Source organism: Xyrauchen texanus, chromosome 16 (genome assembly GCF_025860055.1).
Source record: "Xyrauchen texanus isolate HMW12.3.18 chromosome 16, RBS_HiC_50CHRs, whole genome shotgun sequence".
NCBI lineage: Eukaryota > Metazoa > Chordata > Actinopteri > Cypriniformes > Catostomidae > Xyrauchen > Xyrauchen texanus.
Genome location: NC_068291.1, coordinates 21,486,060 through 21,502,398, shown reverse-complemented (window position 1 = coordinate 21,502,398; position 16,339 = coordinate 21,486,060). Strand labels below are relative to the sequence as shown.

General features: G+C 39.3%; 1 protein-coding gene across 2 annotated transcripts in view; it reads right to left on the bottom strand.

The window, feature by feature from the left end:
* Positions 1 to 16,339, bottom strand: part of LOC127657026 (bromo adjacent homology domain-containing 1 protein-like) — a 43,111-nt gene that overhangs the window by 6,349 nt on the left and 20,423 nt on the right. For both annotated transcript variants that reach the window (XM_052145664.1, XM_052145665.1), the window contains exon 2: positions 10,352 to 11,932. In XM_052145664.1, coding sequence (XP_052001624.1) covers positions 10,352 to 11,912 — 1,561 coding nt within the window. In that variant the 5' untranslated portion in view covers positions 11,913 to 11,932. The remainder of the gene's footprint in view (positions 1 to 10,351; positions 11,933 to 16,339) is intronic.

Below are 16,339 nucleotides of genomic sequence, written 5' to 3'. Positions count from 1 at the left end.
AGCTGTTTTTGCTGTTAATGCAAGACTTATTATTAATATATGAATAAAAGTATTGTAGGGTTTACATCCATCAAGTTCTAAATAAAAAAGAAAATAGCAAATTAGATGAAGTTCCTTTCATGTGTAAAGTATTTAATTCACTTAATTTTTTATTATTAAAAAAATAGGCATTAGCAACTACATGGTTATGCAATATGCAAACATTGTGTGTTGAATATACAGCAAAAATTAAGAATATTGTGTTCCCTTCTGTCACTCACTCAACGTTGTGTCGAAGTAGTGACACAAGGGGTCGCTCTTGGGAGCCCAATTCACCTTCAGATCTTTGAGAAAAGGCCAAGGAGAAATTGGCGAGTTGAATTTGCATGCCACTACCCCCGACATACAGGTATAAAAGGGAGACCGGTATGTGGATTCATTCAGAATTTTTCTTCGGAGCCGAGCGGTTAGATCGACAGCAAGCTGAATACCACTGCAGTTCCAGTGGTCTGCCGCCCGCTGTGGTCAACACGATCACTCAGGCTAGAGCTCCTTCTACAATGCACCTCTACTCCCTGAAGTGGCATATCTTTGCTAGGTGGTGTTCTTCCCGTGGCAAAGACCCCCAGAGTTGCGCAGTCGGGTCAGTGCTTTCCTTCCTGCAATAGAGACTGGACGGGCAGCTGTCCCACACCACTCACAAGGTTTATGTAGTTGCCATAGCAGCCTTTCACAACAACATCTAAGGTAAGTCCCTTGGCAAGCAAAACTTGATTATCAGGTTCCTGAGAGACACCAGGAGGTTGAACCCCCCTAGACCGTGCCTCTTTCCCTCCTGGGACCTCTCCGTGGTCCTCTCGGGCCTACGGAGAGCTCCCTTCGAGCCCCTTGAATCAGTCGAGCTGAAGGCCATCTCTCTGAAGACTATCCTCCTGACCCCGCTCCCTTCCACCAAGAGGGTCGGGGACCTGCAACCGTTCTCTGTTAGCAAAGAGTGCCTAGAGTTCAGTCCGGGTAACTCTCACATGATCCTGAGACCCGGACCGGGCTATGTGCTCAAGGTTCCCACGACCCCTTTAAGGGATAAGGTAGTGAACCGGCAAGTGCTGCCCCTGGAGGAGGCAGACCCAGCCTTATCGTTGCTGTGTCCAGTGCATGCTTTGTGCATCTACTTGGACCGCATGCAGAGCTTTAGACACTGAGCACTCTTTGTCTGCTTTGGCGGACTGCGGAAAGGGAAAGCTGTCTCCAAACAGAGGCTTGCCCACTGGATCGTGGACGCCATAGTGCTAGCATACAAGGTCCAGTCCTTGCCCGCCCCCTTGCGGGATTGAGTACACTCCACGGGAAGTGTGGCATCCTTGTGGTCACTGGCCAATACCTTTGTGAGATTCTACAATCTCAGGGTTGAGCTGGTCTCGTCCCGTTTTCTTTCAGGTACGAGCAGGTAAGTTTCGTTACACGGACTGCTGGCCTGGTGTGTCGCTTGTGAATAGTGCCTTTCCCCTCCAAGGTAGGTGAAGCCGTGCGCTCTTTCTCCCATGCGTGTTCCTGACTTGTGAACCCTGGATGCTCTTCCTCCAAGCCCTCTTACTCACAAATTCAGCAGAGGAATCCGTAGTCAGACCCAGTATGTGTGCTAACAGGCCCTGTACTGGGGTAAGTGCTCCACAGGTCTCAGCTACCCTAGTGGCCTCCTGTGTGTATTTTCCGCATTACGGTCTCCCTTCTCTGTTTCAGTAGACCTGTGTCTCCATTGGCAGAGTCTCCTCTGCCCGGCTGCTGTGCTTGTAGAAAACTCTTCCCCCACAAAGGGTCAGACCTACCACCACACCTCTCACATGTGTGGCCCGGTGGGCCCATATGATGTATCCGCCACTTTCATACCCTCTCCCCAAGAAGGGCAAGGTGTGGCCTCCGTTGGTTCTTTTCCCCCTGACAGAATAGGAATGGAAAAAAACACCTTCCCCGGCACATTTTATGAGCATTTAGGGCCCCAGCCAATTCTTAGAGAGAAAAGGCAGTGGCTGGCACGGCATGCTACCATACTGGACACGTCTCCTTCTCCCACTTCAGGGCTATGGGGAAGCACCCGAAGTTTTGGGGCATCTGGGGAGGCTCTGTGCAGCCCGAAAGCATCTGTTCTTACATTTGCAGTAGCTTGCCTACACCTGCAATGGCAGTTCACGTGACAAGTTCAAACTTTGTGGCGTTTCATATTGGGACCCCTAGTCTCACTACACCACGTCGAGTGAGTGACAGAAGAGGAACGTCTCGGTTACTGTCGTAACCTCCGTTCCCTGATGGAGGTAACAAGACGTTGTGTCCCTCTTGCCACAGGCTAAACTGCACCGCTGTAATGTCTCGGCTCCTCAGTGCAAAACCTGAATGAATCCGAAGGTCTCCCTTTTATACCCGTATGTCGGGGGGAGTGGCATTCAAATTCAACTCGCCAATTTCTCATTGGCCTTTTCTCAAAGATCTGAAGGTGAATCGGGCTCCCAAGAGCGACCCCTAGTGTCACTATATTGACACAACGTCTCGTTCCCTCCATCAGGGAACAGAGTTTACGACAGTAACTGCTGAGACGATCTATACCATTACTGTGATATAAAATTAAAACACAAAATACATAAAAATAACAATATTACATAACAATTTATGTATTACTCATACCGCAATACAAATATTTAAAGTAGAAACTAGTTGTGAGTTTGGTGCCTCTGTAGACACTGTGTTAAATGACAAATGTCTCTACATGTCATTATTGTGTTATGATATGTTGTGTATTATTTACAGCTACTTTTGTATTTAATATGGATTTGGTTTTAAAAGTAACATCCATAATGGTTTATTATGAGAATAAATATTAATGAATGGATTGTCAAGTATCTGATATAAATTGATAAGCTATGTGTTTTTAGAAATAAATAATCTGTGTGGTTAGGCTAAATATGCCCTCTTAAATTAAAAATGACCATGAAAATTAATTCAGAGCTGAAAGTATTCGCCCTAAAAAAGTGAATCTCTGATACTGCCAGGATATAAGATTTTGGTCAAATGTTCACACTATGTAACTGATTACTAGAACAGATTCTAATATATATCTTTCACTAAATAAAAAAAAAAAGTCATCAGTCAATTATCATCCCATTGCTGTGATCCAAGGAAATGGATGGCTTGTTTTGGCATTTCGAAAAACACATATCGACAAATTTCAAGGTGGATGAGCCAATCTTAGGAAACCTTCTGTCAGTTGCCTACACAGATCCCATAGTGATGGGAAGGCAGTCAGTTTCAAGAAAATTTTAGGTAAACAGTAAATGCCTGCAAATGTGTTAAATTGTTTTGGTAAAGCATGAAAAGTTAGGTGACGTCTGTAATCATCATTCTAAGTTTAGACTACCTAGATTTCTTTGGAAACTGTGCAATAAATAAAAAGTGTATAGACAGTTCAGCAGCTGTTAGGATGTAAAACTAGCCTTTGTATACCAAGCTTTACAGTTCAAACACTGACCTTTAAAACAAAGACCTTTCTGTTATATTGTGAATATTGTGATTCAAAGAACATTTTACTAACCTCCTCTTGATGTAAAAGTATTGCACTATATCTAATATTTGGTAAAGATTGCATTTTAATTGACACTGAAAGTCCCAGATAGGCTAGTGAGTTTCTTTCCAATCATTTAATGTGGTCTAGTATATATCTGCGGTCAAAGCAGCACAAGGTCAAAAGTCAGGGGAAGCATTTATTCACTCATCTGACAAGTCATAGAATTTTAATTAAGTATGTCCTGTTAAATTATTGTATTAGTGGCCACTTCACCACAGTGGGGGAAGAGTAATCTTTAATAGATGACTAACCAGTTCATAGTTTTAACCTACAGCAAGGCAGACCCCTTTAGGGACCTCTTATGCAAAAGATCAGATGTGAAGGACTGGTCTAATGTTCCTCCACGCATTTCTCAACTCCAATATACAAATCAATCAACCAAATTATCTCCTGAGGTTTTACATCAAGGAATGGCAAATGCACTCAGTTTTTTTTTTTATAATCTGGAATTCTGTCAGGGCAAAAGAGGTTACACACTTAATTACACACCAATTAAATACCAATTTTGACCAGATCAAAAAGCCCACAGAATAAGCCCACAAAGTGACAAGTGGGTTTGCACTGCAATCACATTCTGCCAATGCAAATAAAATCTAACAACACTTAAGATAAACCTGTTCTCAATTCTTGGCCTCTACAGAATGGTGGGGGTGGGGGATTCAACTCTGCAGGAATGTACGGAAAAATGCAGGAATTGCACGTTCACTCAAACATGAAGTGTTGCATTAATGCAGGAAATATACACTACATATCGAGCACTTTAAATCAATTTAAAATCCACTAATACTCAGCATTTACTGTGAACACTTAGGCCACTTAGTATTACACAGTGGATTTTGTACGTATGAAAGAGTCTGCAATTTCCTAGTGTATTTCAACAGATGCCTTCGACTTCTAAACATTACGCTATTTGTACACCTAAATCTATACAGTACTGTGCAAAAGTTTTAGGCACTTGTGAAAATGTTGCATAGTGAGGATATATTCAAAAATAGTGCCATAATTAGTTTTCATTTTTCAATTAACATCATCCAAAGTCCTGTAAACATAAAAAAGCCAAATCAATATTCGGTGTGAACACCTTTGCCTTCAAAACAGCACCAATTATCCTTTGTACATCTGGACAAAATGTTTCTTGATTGTTAATAGATAGGATGTTCCAAGCTTCTTGGAGAATTTGCCACAGTTCTTCTATTTAAGCTGTCTCATTTACTTCTGTCTCTTCATGTAATCCCATACTGACTCGATGTTCAGTGGGGGGATTTGTGGGGGCCATGACATCTGTTGCAGGGCTCCCTGTTCTTCTAATCTATTCTATTTGCAGAAGGAATGTTTGGGAGTATAACATTTCCTATTGACACATTCCAGCTAAAGATATAAATAACCATCTTAAGACAAATGTTTTTGTTAAACATCTTATGTACCTAAGAGTTTTGCACAGTACTGTATATCAATGAAAATATACCAGTTTGAAAATAATGCTCAAAATTAGAGGTCAACCGATATATAGGTTTTGCCGATTAATTGGCACCGATAACAGATTTCTGGAACCATCAGTTATAGCCAAAAATCCACACTGATAGTTTCCCCATTGAGTTTGGTGCTGGAGTGGCTGGGTAGGGTTCGTTGTCATTATACAGTATGAGAGCGGCACTTCACTGATGCCTTGCGGTGTTTGTTTCGACATGTGAAACTACACTCTGCATGGAGCTGAACACTTCAGATGCGGATTTAAAACATCAACAATGAAAAGGTATAATATATATACACACACACACACACACACACACACACACACACACACACACACACACACACACACACACACACACACACACACACACACACACACAGTATACTACAGTACACGTTGTCATATTATTATAAAGTAATTAATTTGTTGACTAGATGCTGCATTATTAGAGAACAGCAGTATTTTTGCCGACAAGGCTGGATGCTAACATTAAAGCTAACCTCAAGTGGTTAGAACAATGTGACAAAAGCACACGCAAGTCCTACCAAAATGTTTAAATGTCACGATTGTTACCATCTATTGTCATCTATTTGCATTTGTTTTTATCCAGCTGGTCACGTTTATGCATTTGTTAGCCAGCTAAGTTGCATATATAAAGCTAGTGACGTGAGAAAGCAAATAAATTTCTTCATGCAGCCGAGAGAAACAAATCAGAAACGCATCTGATTTCAATAATAAAAAAAATTATCCTCACTGTAATACGATGACTTCAGATCGATAACATTCTTGCGCTAAAAAAGACTAGACACATCGCAACGAATACAGTTTAACAGAAACCAGTATGCTCTCAATATGCTTTTAAAGTTCTTTTTAATTAGACACATCATCTAAAAATCAGCACGCCTGCACGAGATGCTGAATAAACAAAAACATAGGAAAACAAAGACGTTCATCTAGCACGCATCTACATAGAAAAATAAATGGATGGTTGCAAAAGTGTTTGGTGTAAACAGCCCCTTACAGTTGGTGGAGGACTTTGAGAAACACTTACAAGAGAGCAAGACACAAATGGTCAGATTAAACAACGAGTTGTTTAAATGCTTTTTAGGAAAGATGTTCAACTTGGAAATGTGTCTCAAGATCCTTGTGTTCAGTTCAAATCTGTTTGCATTATGAGCCCCTGGCCTGGGCTCATAATCTGAGCCACTTCACCACCGAGTTTAGCCGAATACTACTATCTGTGAATATTGCTACTCTTCATACAACTGTACTGAATAAAATTTCACTGTTATTATGAAGTTTGAATATATTTTCATGGTTCAGTCAGTACAGTTTATTTTTGTAACAAAGATAAAGCACTATTTTACTTTGAGTGTTATATTTTCATTCAGAATAAAGTTTTAAAACTACTGGTTGATTAATTGGTTATCGGCAGGTACTGCCCAACTTGGTTATCAGTATCGGTAAAATCCACTATCGGTTGACCTCTACTCAAGATTTCTCTGGCTTGTTTGTCACAAAGTCGTGCTGTACCAAAAGAGAAACCCACTGAGTGTCAGATTGCTGTCTGATTAACAGGGATTACAGTGAGTGAAAATCATAACGCAGCCGTGTGGTTAAAAATCAACAAGGGAGCATGTCTGCAGACTTCGACGCCTGTGCCGAGATTCACAGGTGGCTGTGAGACCACACAATGAACAGACAGTTCAAGTCTCCTGCCAACAAAAATAACCAGCACCCTCCCAAATTACTCGCATTCAAACCAGCAGCAAACAGACTGCAGGGAACATGTAGCCACAATGACATGGCTGCAGAAGAGAATTACATTTAATTTCTCTCATACTCAAGCCATTACTTTTTTCCATAAGTCTTTGATATGACCTCAATGGAGGTTTTCACATCTCTTAATGTCACAGTGTTTGTTGTGTACACCTTAAGATCAGTCACCTTAGAGTCTGTGTGAGCTCATTCACAATGACTTGTACCACAGAGGCTAGGTCACTGTTATGGATGTAGACAAAAGCAGTGCTAGAATTGGGGGGGCGGGGGCATTAGGGACCCCCCCATAAGAAGTCCAAATAATTGTATTTTAGTAAAGATAATAATAACAAACACTAATTTACGCCATTAGGATACAGTAAATTTTGTGAATTATTTACAATAATCAGGGCTCTGCAGAGTGTTTTAATGCATGTGAATGCAGAAAATTATGAGTAACAGCTGATCTAATGACCAAAGTTATGAACTTATTATTGCAGCCTACCATCAGAGTTAAAACTCGCTAATGCATCTTCCCTCATATACCAATTACTTTTAAAAGAGGTGCGTTAGTAATTTTTGCATTAAAAGCGCCGCTTTTTCACTCACATCGCTGCGAGCACTGTCCTCTCCCTCCCTCTTTCCTTCATGTGCACGCAGAGACTGAGGGAGATATATACCTTGTGACGATAGTTTAAGCAGAGTTTCTTGCTTGTTTTTATGTGTTCTGAATAATGACAGATTAATCTTGCGGTCACACACAAGATTCTGAGAAAATTAGTGGGTCAAATTAAAATGTGTGGATCCCTAATATGTGCTATAACAATAAACAGCATGTCAGCATCCTCTTCTAACTCAAAGTGATGAGCAAAATCTCAAACATGAAAACATTAATTAAACAAATCCTGAAATGTCACTCTATAACAGCCTCATTGCACAACTGCGTGAAGATGACGTGCACCAAATTTACAGTATTCTGATTCAAATGCAGGTGCACTGGCTGTCGCATGGATAAGAACATGTGTTCTTGGATCTTCAATGGTCATGAACATTCGATAACATCATAACTACACACTACAGCACTGTAAAAACCTCTTAAAATGGCATACCTTGTTAATGCTTTATAATGAGACCATCAAGCAGATGCATGCACGTCAATGTGTAATAGACCAGTATAAATGCCAACCACTAGAAATGTATCAAGTATCATGTCTATCATGGTTATGCAAAATCACGTTCACAAAAATCATTGTATTATAAACATAATTTAGCATTTCTCACGGCCATCAATGATAGTGCTCTCTCGCATGCAAACACATAGCGCGCCAGGAGAGAGAGAGCGTGCATCCATGGCAGTGATATACTCTATGTGTATACTTAAGTAGAGGGGGCTTCAAGGTAAATAATTTGGGAACCACTGGTCAGGTGCATATTTTCAAAGAAAAAACATAAATAAAATAAAAAAGACACAGAATTGCTTCTTTGTGGTAGTTTATGTCATATAAAATATATTAACATTGTAAAACCTTCATGAATAACCCATTTAGCATTATTGCATTATCGCTTAATAAATGAAAATACATTAATGTAGTTATGAATGTCATGAAAGTTTGATTTGATAGATTTAAATGTTGATGAACTAGCTACTAATCTATTAAGAATTAAGCCTACCTACAGTATATGTTTGTTAATGACAAAAGGAAATATATAGTGTCAAATCAATATATTATTAGTGGCTTAAGGAGATCTGTCAGGACTGATGTAGTTTGGTGCTGCCTGTAAGGTTAATTTAAAAAATAAAATGTTTATTTATTGATTGGTTTATTAGAGAAGACGTCCTTTGTCATGTATAAAGTATCTTTTGTTTATGAATTTAGTAATTTTTAATGCATGCCCTGTTGTGACACATTACCGGTTGTAACAAACTGAACTACAACTGTGCCCCTAAATACCACTAAGCGCAACATCCCACAATCAAACCGCCCCAAATTAAAACCTCAAGACACTCACACATATATGCCTGTACTGCACATGTTCAGCTCATGTGGGCATGGGAGCGCAATCATTTTTACCAAATTAAAATCATATTTGTAATACAAGTAACAACAGAACAGAAACTATGATTGGGTTACAAAAAAAAAAAAAGTGTAATTCCTTGAATCACATTTTAGCAGGAAATGTAATCTGGTTCTGATTATTGTGATGCATCACACCCAACAATGCTCAGTAGCTGTTATATGTGCTTTGCAGTGACACTGAATGTACGTAACAAAATTATTCTATCCAATGGCAGTGAAAATAAAAGAAGCTCAGTATAATATTTATAATAATAATAACAGTAGAATATTTCATATAAAAATGTTACATCACTGTTCCTTTACAAGTGTCCTTACAAGTGGTGAGAGAAATATGCACCTTATTTTTTGGCATCTGGCCCCCAATAGAAATAGTTTGGACACCCCTACTCTAGAGCATCCCCAACTCTGCCCATGTAAATGTACTGTACATGCTTTCTGCCCATGCATCAAGCACAAGGAAGTGTAATCAAGCCTCAAATCATGACCACACCTAGAAGACTGCAGATGTCAAGATTCGTGACCTTAATGCTCCCTTTGTGCCCTTTTTGGAGCTTGGATGTGTAAATATCTTTCTTTGTGTTGCACAGAAAAAAAAAAGACATACAAGTTTGAGACAGCATAAGGGTGAGTAAATTTTTGGGTGAACTACTACTTTAATACATTCTGATGAATGATTTTGAAGACAAAAGTTTCCATCTTTGGAATAACATGCTCTGAAGAATCGAGCACTATAAGACCAGGAATATGTATTAAAGGATTATTTAACCCGAAAATGAAAATTCTCTTATTATTTATTTACCCTCATGTCATCCCAGATGTGTATGACTCTGTATGTGTATGTTTCTTCTGCAGAACACAAGCATCTTTTTTACTATAAATCTTGACATCTAGTCTCCTTGGCGATCATGATTTCAAGCTCAATTACACATCCTATAGTGCCATCTAGCGTTCTGAGCATGCGTTTAGCATTAGGAAGTGCAATCAAGCTTGAAATCATGATTGTGCCTAGAGACTGCAATGGCAAGATGTACAGTGAAAAAGATGTTACATTTTGTCCTGTTGACACCCAAAACCGACTGGATCACTTCAGAAGACATGGGTTAAAACACTATTGTCTTTTGGATTACTTTTATGCTGCCTGTATGTGCTTTTTGGTCACCAATTACTTGCATTGTATGGACCTACAGAGCTGATATTTGGTTCTAAAAAATCTTTACTTGTGTTCTGCAGAAGAATGAAAGCCATACACATCTCGGATGGCATGACGGTCAGTAAATGATGAGAGAATTTAAATATTTGGGTGGACTATTGCCTTGGAGTTAAACAGGGTCAATTCTGATTTCATGTTGACATTAAGAGCAAGTGATTTTGTTCAAAGGATCAACCCCCTTGCAAAGTTACTGTTATGGGAGGTAGTTTGACAAAATGGGGGAAAAAAAATCTTCCTACCTGTTTCCATTTTGTGCATGCAGCTTGAGCATCCTGGATTGTATGAGCATCCCCTGCTAGTGATGGGTTGAGTGGGCCTGTAGGTATAGCTGCTGAGCCTGCAGGGTTCTCCACAGCAGGTCCCCACAGAATTACAGTATGCCGGATGAGGGATCCCCGTCGTATGGGACACTGAAGAGGGCAGCAGTTTGGGTCTTTGGACCCCAGTGGGGCACAGTGTCGAGGGTGCATGGGTCCCAGGATTTGAGCTAACAGGATGTGGTGGAGTACCATGGTGAGCAATGTGGACATAGTACCCAGAGTAACACGGGATGGGCATGGGCATTGCTGGATGGCTCAGTGTATGAGAAGCAGGTATAAACCCTTTTATTGAATGTTCATCCGTTTCAGGATAGGCTTTCTGACCAAGGAACAGGGCTAGTCTATGGCAGTACTCCACTGATCTCTCCTGAGAACAGCAGTAATATGATTTCACATCAGTCTCTGTTTTCTCTTCCTTCACAGGCTTCAGGGGGTAGCCAAGCATGGATCTGCACTGATATCCAGGGCTAATGAAGCCATGGCTTCCTGTACTCCCATCCCAGTGGAGGGCTTGCTTCTCACAGAGGCTGCAGCATTGCTGCGATACGTTTAGCTCAGACTGGCAGGGCAAGTTGAGCTGCTGTTTATGCGATTTATCCTTAAGCTGTTTCCCTCGTGATCCTGCGCTGCTCGGTTTACTGTCTGTTTTGCCTCTGCGTTTCACTTCCGAGGACGTGCTGGTAAGCTTGAGCAGGGTGGCAGCAGTTAATCCTGCGAGACGTTTCGGAGTTCGACTATTAAGAGTCTGTAAATCAATACCCTCGGTCTCCTTCTTTGCCTTTTTAAGTTTTTTACGTTGGTCTGTATCTCCTGTACCCACACGTTTGCGGTTGTCTTGCCCTTTTCTAGAACAATCATTATCTTTAACTGTATCTTTCGAGAGAGAACTGCCCCCTTTTGTCTGTTGCTGCTTCTTCTTGGAGAGTTTTGATGTTTGCTGTGGGTCATCTCTGTCCAAAAGCAGACTGTTAACTGCTTCTGCATTCAGGGAGGCCAGCCGCCTCTGGCGTGGTTCTGGGATGAATTCTGTATATAAGGCATATTTATCAGGTTTCACTTTGCTTTTTGGTTCAGGCGCTGACCGGCAAGATTTACAGGCTTTCTTGCGACACTTGCAGATTTTCGCCTTTCCCTGCAATTCCTTCACCTGCTTTCCTTCACTTTTACGCAAGGCCTTCATGCTGTTTTTACAAGTTCCGCTCTCGTCCAAACGCATTAGTACAACACAGCAGTTAAGTGTGCCCACTTCACCCAATCCATGCCTTCCCCTGAGGGGATACAGCTTCCGGTCTCTCTCGGTGTTCTTCTCCTTTATTTCTTTACTTTTTTCTCTTTTGGAGGAACATATTTTAGCCTTCTTTTGCATTGAGCACTCTGGCCAAGTTCTGTCCATAGTTTCAGCATGTGTCTGAAAGCTCACCTGATCCACAGATTCACTCTTAAATCCACATAAAGAGTTCCTCTGGCATACATGGGTCATCACAGTCTGCCATGTAAACCCTATAAAAAGGAAATATAAAGCATGTTCAATTTTCATGGTAGATGTAACCATATAGCATATATGAGAAGTATCGTAGCTTCCATAACCATCACTAATTAATATAAATTTAGCTGACAATGTAAACTAATGCAGAGTAATCAGCACAGATGTGGCCTTATGTACCATCTCAATCAGATTGCTGGACTGGCAACATTTTTACAAATTTTAATTGGACAGGGGGAAAAAGCATTTTAATAAACATTTGATATGTTATATTTGTAAACATTTCAATGGCAAGAAAGAGGCGAGAACCGGCTTGATAATATAAATAATATTTTAATGAATAACTTAAACCAAAAGACAAACACACACATGACGGACATGTCCGTAAATGATCTCTCTCTCCCGCACAACCCTCCGCAGTAGGCCTTTATCCCTCTCGGAGGCTTGATTAGCCTGATAAGGGACCGGGTATGTAGAATCATGACCCGGCACCGCCGTCCGCCCTGCCACAATTGTATATTCATATTTAATATGCTTCTGTTGTCTTGAACTTTTTATAAAAAAAAAAAATATCATTCAACCTGAATAAACAAAATGCATAAATCTCCTCTTTTAATGATTTATGTTAACAAGCAAGGACCACTTCTTGGATTCTACTTGTTCCGTTCACTCATGTTTAACAAATACCACCACTCCCACCAGCAATTCATTATTATAAATATTTTTTAAACCTATTTTGATGTAATAATTCCTCTTGCATATTTTAACTCAATAACTAATAATTGTATATTAAAGACATCTTGTACACAGCCATAATTATGCTAATTTTTCAACTGTATGAGGATGTAATAGCTAAAACTTATAAGAGAACCATAACATAATATTATGACATTTGGGGTTTGATATGATTGATTGGTTGAAACTTGGTTCAGTAATTCCCATTTAGTCTTGATGTTCTGCATAATTGAAGAGGTTGCTTGACAATGGTTGGTTCTTTTCTAATGTTGTTGTACTCCCTATGTTTTATGCCATTTTTGCGGCATAAGGTCTTCAAGGTGATGGGAGAGTCGACCCAATCCGTAAAGTCTTCTCCAGCACATCCCAAAGACTTTGAATGGGGTCAAGTTCAGGACTCTGTGGTGGCCAATTCATGTGTGAAAATGATTTCTCATGCTTCCTGAACCACTCTTTCACAATTTCAGCCCGATGAATCTTGGCATTGTTGTCTTGGAATATATCCATGCAGTCAGGGAAAAAAACACCATTAATGGGATAACCTGGTCATTCAGTACATTCAGTTTGTCAGCTGACTTCATTTTATTGCTGCATAACATTGCTGAGCCTAGACCTGACCAATTGAACCAACTGCAGATCATAACACTGCCTCCAGAGGCTTGTACAGTGGGCACTATACATGATGTTGTTTTTGTTGATTAGCCTCACTAACAAGTGTCTTTCTTGTGGCCACATAGCGGTTTAGTCCCAATCCTTTAAATTCTCGTCGCACTGTACGTGTGGAAAAAAATTATTGTTGCCAGCGGAAACATTCATTACTGCAATAATGATCCAATTATAAGGTCTTAAGTATCTGCTTATTTAAATCCAAACAATGAATTTGTTTTGGCCAGGCAGTGTATATTAACACCATATTACTTTAGTAACACCATGGTTAATTGCATAAAAAAATATGGCTTCCGCCAAAACATATAGATGCTACAATATTAATATAAAACCATGATTCATTTTACCCCGATCAAACCGGTCTCTCAACTCCCTGACTGTCAACTTGACCAAATCACTGCAAGGTAAATCAACCTTTATATAAATTTTGATTTATTATTATATGTAGTATTAAAGGAAATATTAAGAGTGGAAACAGAATGGGAAAAAGTGGGACAAAAGGTGAATTAGAACCCGGGTCGTCCGCATGAAAAAAGCACACACACACACCATTGCAGCAACACTTGGGGTGCAGTTTGTCTTCAATTTCTGTGTTTCCACCAGACGATTTGAGTGCAAATAGCTGCACTGTGTGTCAGGTGCTATTTACACCTAGTGCAAATAGTCACTCCAAAAAAGTAATTTTGCACTGAAGAGTGCCTATCCGGTTGGCATGTCACAGACTCGCCAACTAACATTTAAGTCAGATGCGATGTACCGCCATTCAAGATGTACACTAATAAATTATATACATTTTGTGTGCCAATCCCAATATCTGATTCTTTACCACATCTGCCAAAACAACTTATTTGATGATTCTGCTTTTTTTGTGCTATAATTGGTTTCAAAATACTGATAATTAATTATATAACTTTGAAAGAAATTAAAGTAATACATTTGTTATCTATGTTTCTTCATGTCTTCTATATTTCAGAGTAACTGGTCTCAGCAAACAAAACACGTGGTCTAAGCACATAACTGGTAATCAGAAGGACGCTGGTCCGAGCCCCACAGCCACCACCATTGTGTCCTTGAGCAAGGCACTTAACTCCAGATAGCTCCGGGGGGATTGTCCCTGTAATAATTCCACTGTAAGTCGCTTTGGATAAAAGTGTCTGCCAAATGCATAAATGTAAAGTCAAATTTACATAATTCTGAATAGCGATCCTGGCTAAGCTTATAAATTGCAATGTGTTCTTCTGACAGATTTTGAATGACAGATAGAAATATAATCGGTCCTGATCATCAGCTGTTTTTAAACAATCAGTCGATGTCCAATAGCTTTTTCTGGCTGATACCAATGATACATTTATGCTCAAATGAATGCAATAGGCCTTAATATAAATATATATATATATATATATATATATATATATATATATACATACATATATACATATACACACACATTTTCAGTATCTCCTCACAACGAAAAGACCTTTCAGAAGTAGCATTCAGCCCTGTCAACATGATCCACATTTTGCCCCAGGACCCATTCATTCAATTGAGGGAAAGTCAAATTGGAGATGAACACAAACGGAGACATACTACATTAATTGGGCTCCATATGAGACTTGGCGCCAACTGCTTTGACCTATTGACAAGTTCTGAAGATCACTATCTTGAGTCTTTCCTGTTGATTCTGCAGCTTGACCTAGATTATACATATTTTAACAAGGACATGGACATCTTTTCAATGGATCACTCTATTTTTAACCATGACTTTGGGTTTTATGTTCTGTATTATTATTATCATTATCATCATTACGGTGTTCCACCATAAAGACAGAGGAACTTTGTAAAAGTATGAATATATGTAAAGCACTTGCTTGGATTGTGTGATTGGATTCATTTATTCATGTCCTCGTTTATTAAGTTTGACAGCTGCTGTATTTGATACTCCATCTGTCAAATAAAAGAGGTCATCATAACCATCAGTCAACCTCAGATGCAGCGCTCTCCTTTTCGACAAACAGAGCACATTCAGCATCCGTGAAAGAGATTTTTATGCACATTCCAACTCTAAAATACGGACACAGAAAGGCATCAACCATAATTCAAGTGTAGCATTCTCTTATTTCAGTAATAATGCTCTTCAGCTGTCCTCCAGCTCTCTACCATTTAAAATCATTCAACCATACCAGATAAAGTGGGGAATCATTCTGTGGTTAAACTTACCACAAAAATGACTATTTTGAATATTCCACAAAGCAGACAGACCCACATTCAGAAGTAAAACAACCAAACATTGACATTTATGATCAACGTTTACAAAAACATTTCAGGCTTCAACAAAATAAAATTGTCTTGGTTGAACCACTTCTGCTTTATATAGATAGATGGGTAACACTTTACAATAATGTTCTACTCGTTAACACTAGTGAATGCATTAGGTATCATGAACTAACAATATTTTTTTTCAGCATCTCTGAATCTTTGTTAATGTAAGATAATAAAAATACAATTGTTCCTTGTTAGTTCATGTTAATTCATAGTGTATTAACTAGGGTTAACATTACAAATGGATTACTGAAATCCAATGTTGAAATTAACTTTATCCAAGATCATTCAAGACTAGCTCATTGTTAGTTTATGTTAAATAATGTCAACAAATGGAATCTTACTGTAAAGTGAATACCGATAGATGATTAGGGAACAAGGAGGCTAAACGCACATCTTAAAGAAAATAGCTTTTTTCTGGTTACAAAGCGTGTCAAGATTACATTTTTATTATTGAATACTGATGGAGAAACATTATGTGTGAAAAGAAATGATAACGGAAGGTTGTTTTGAATGAATTACGTTTTTAAAAAAAGTTGGTGAGGGAGCCTTTTACCCTCACTCGGGGTACAAGGCCCCTAGTGGGGTTATAGTGATATTGTGTAAATATAGTGCCAATAATTATAGTGCAAAAAATGTCAACTAATGCAAATAATTTTGAGACAGCAACATGCTTTTTTGAGTAACAAATTAAGATTTCTGCA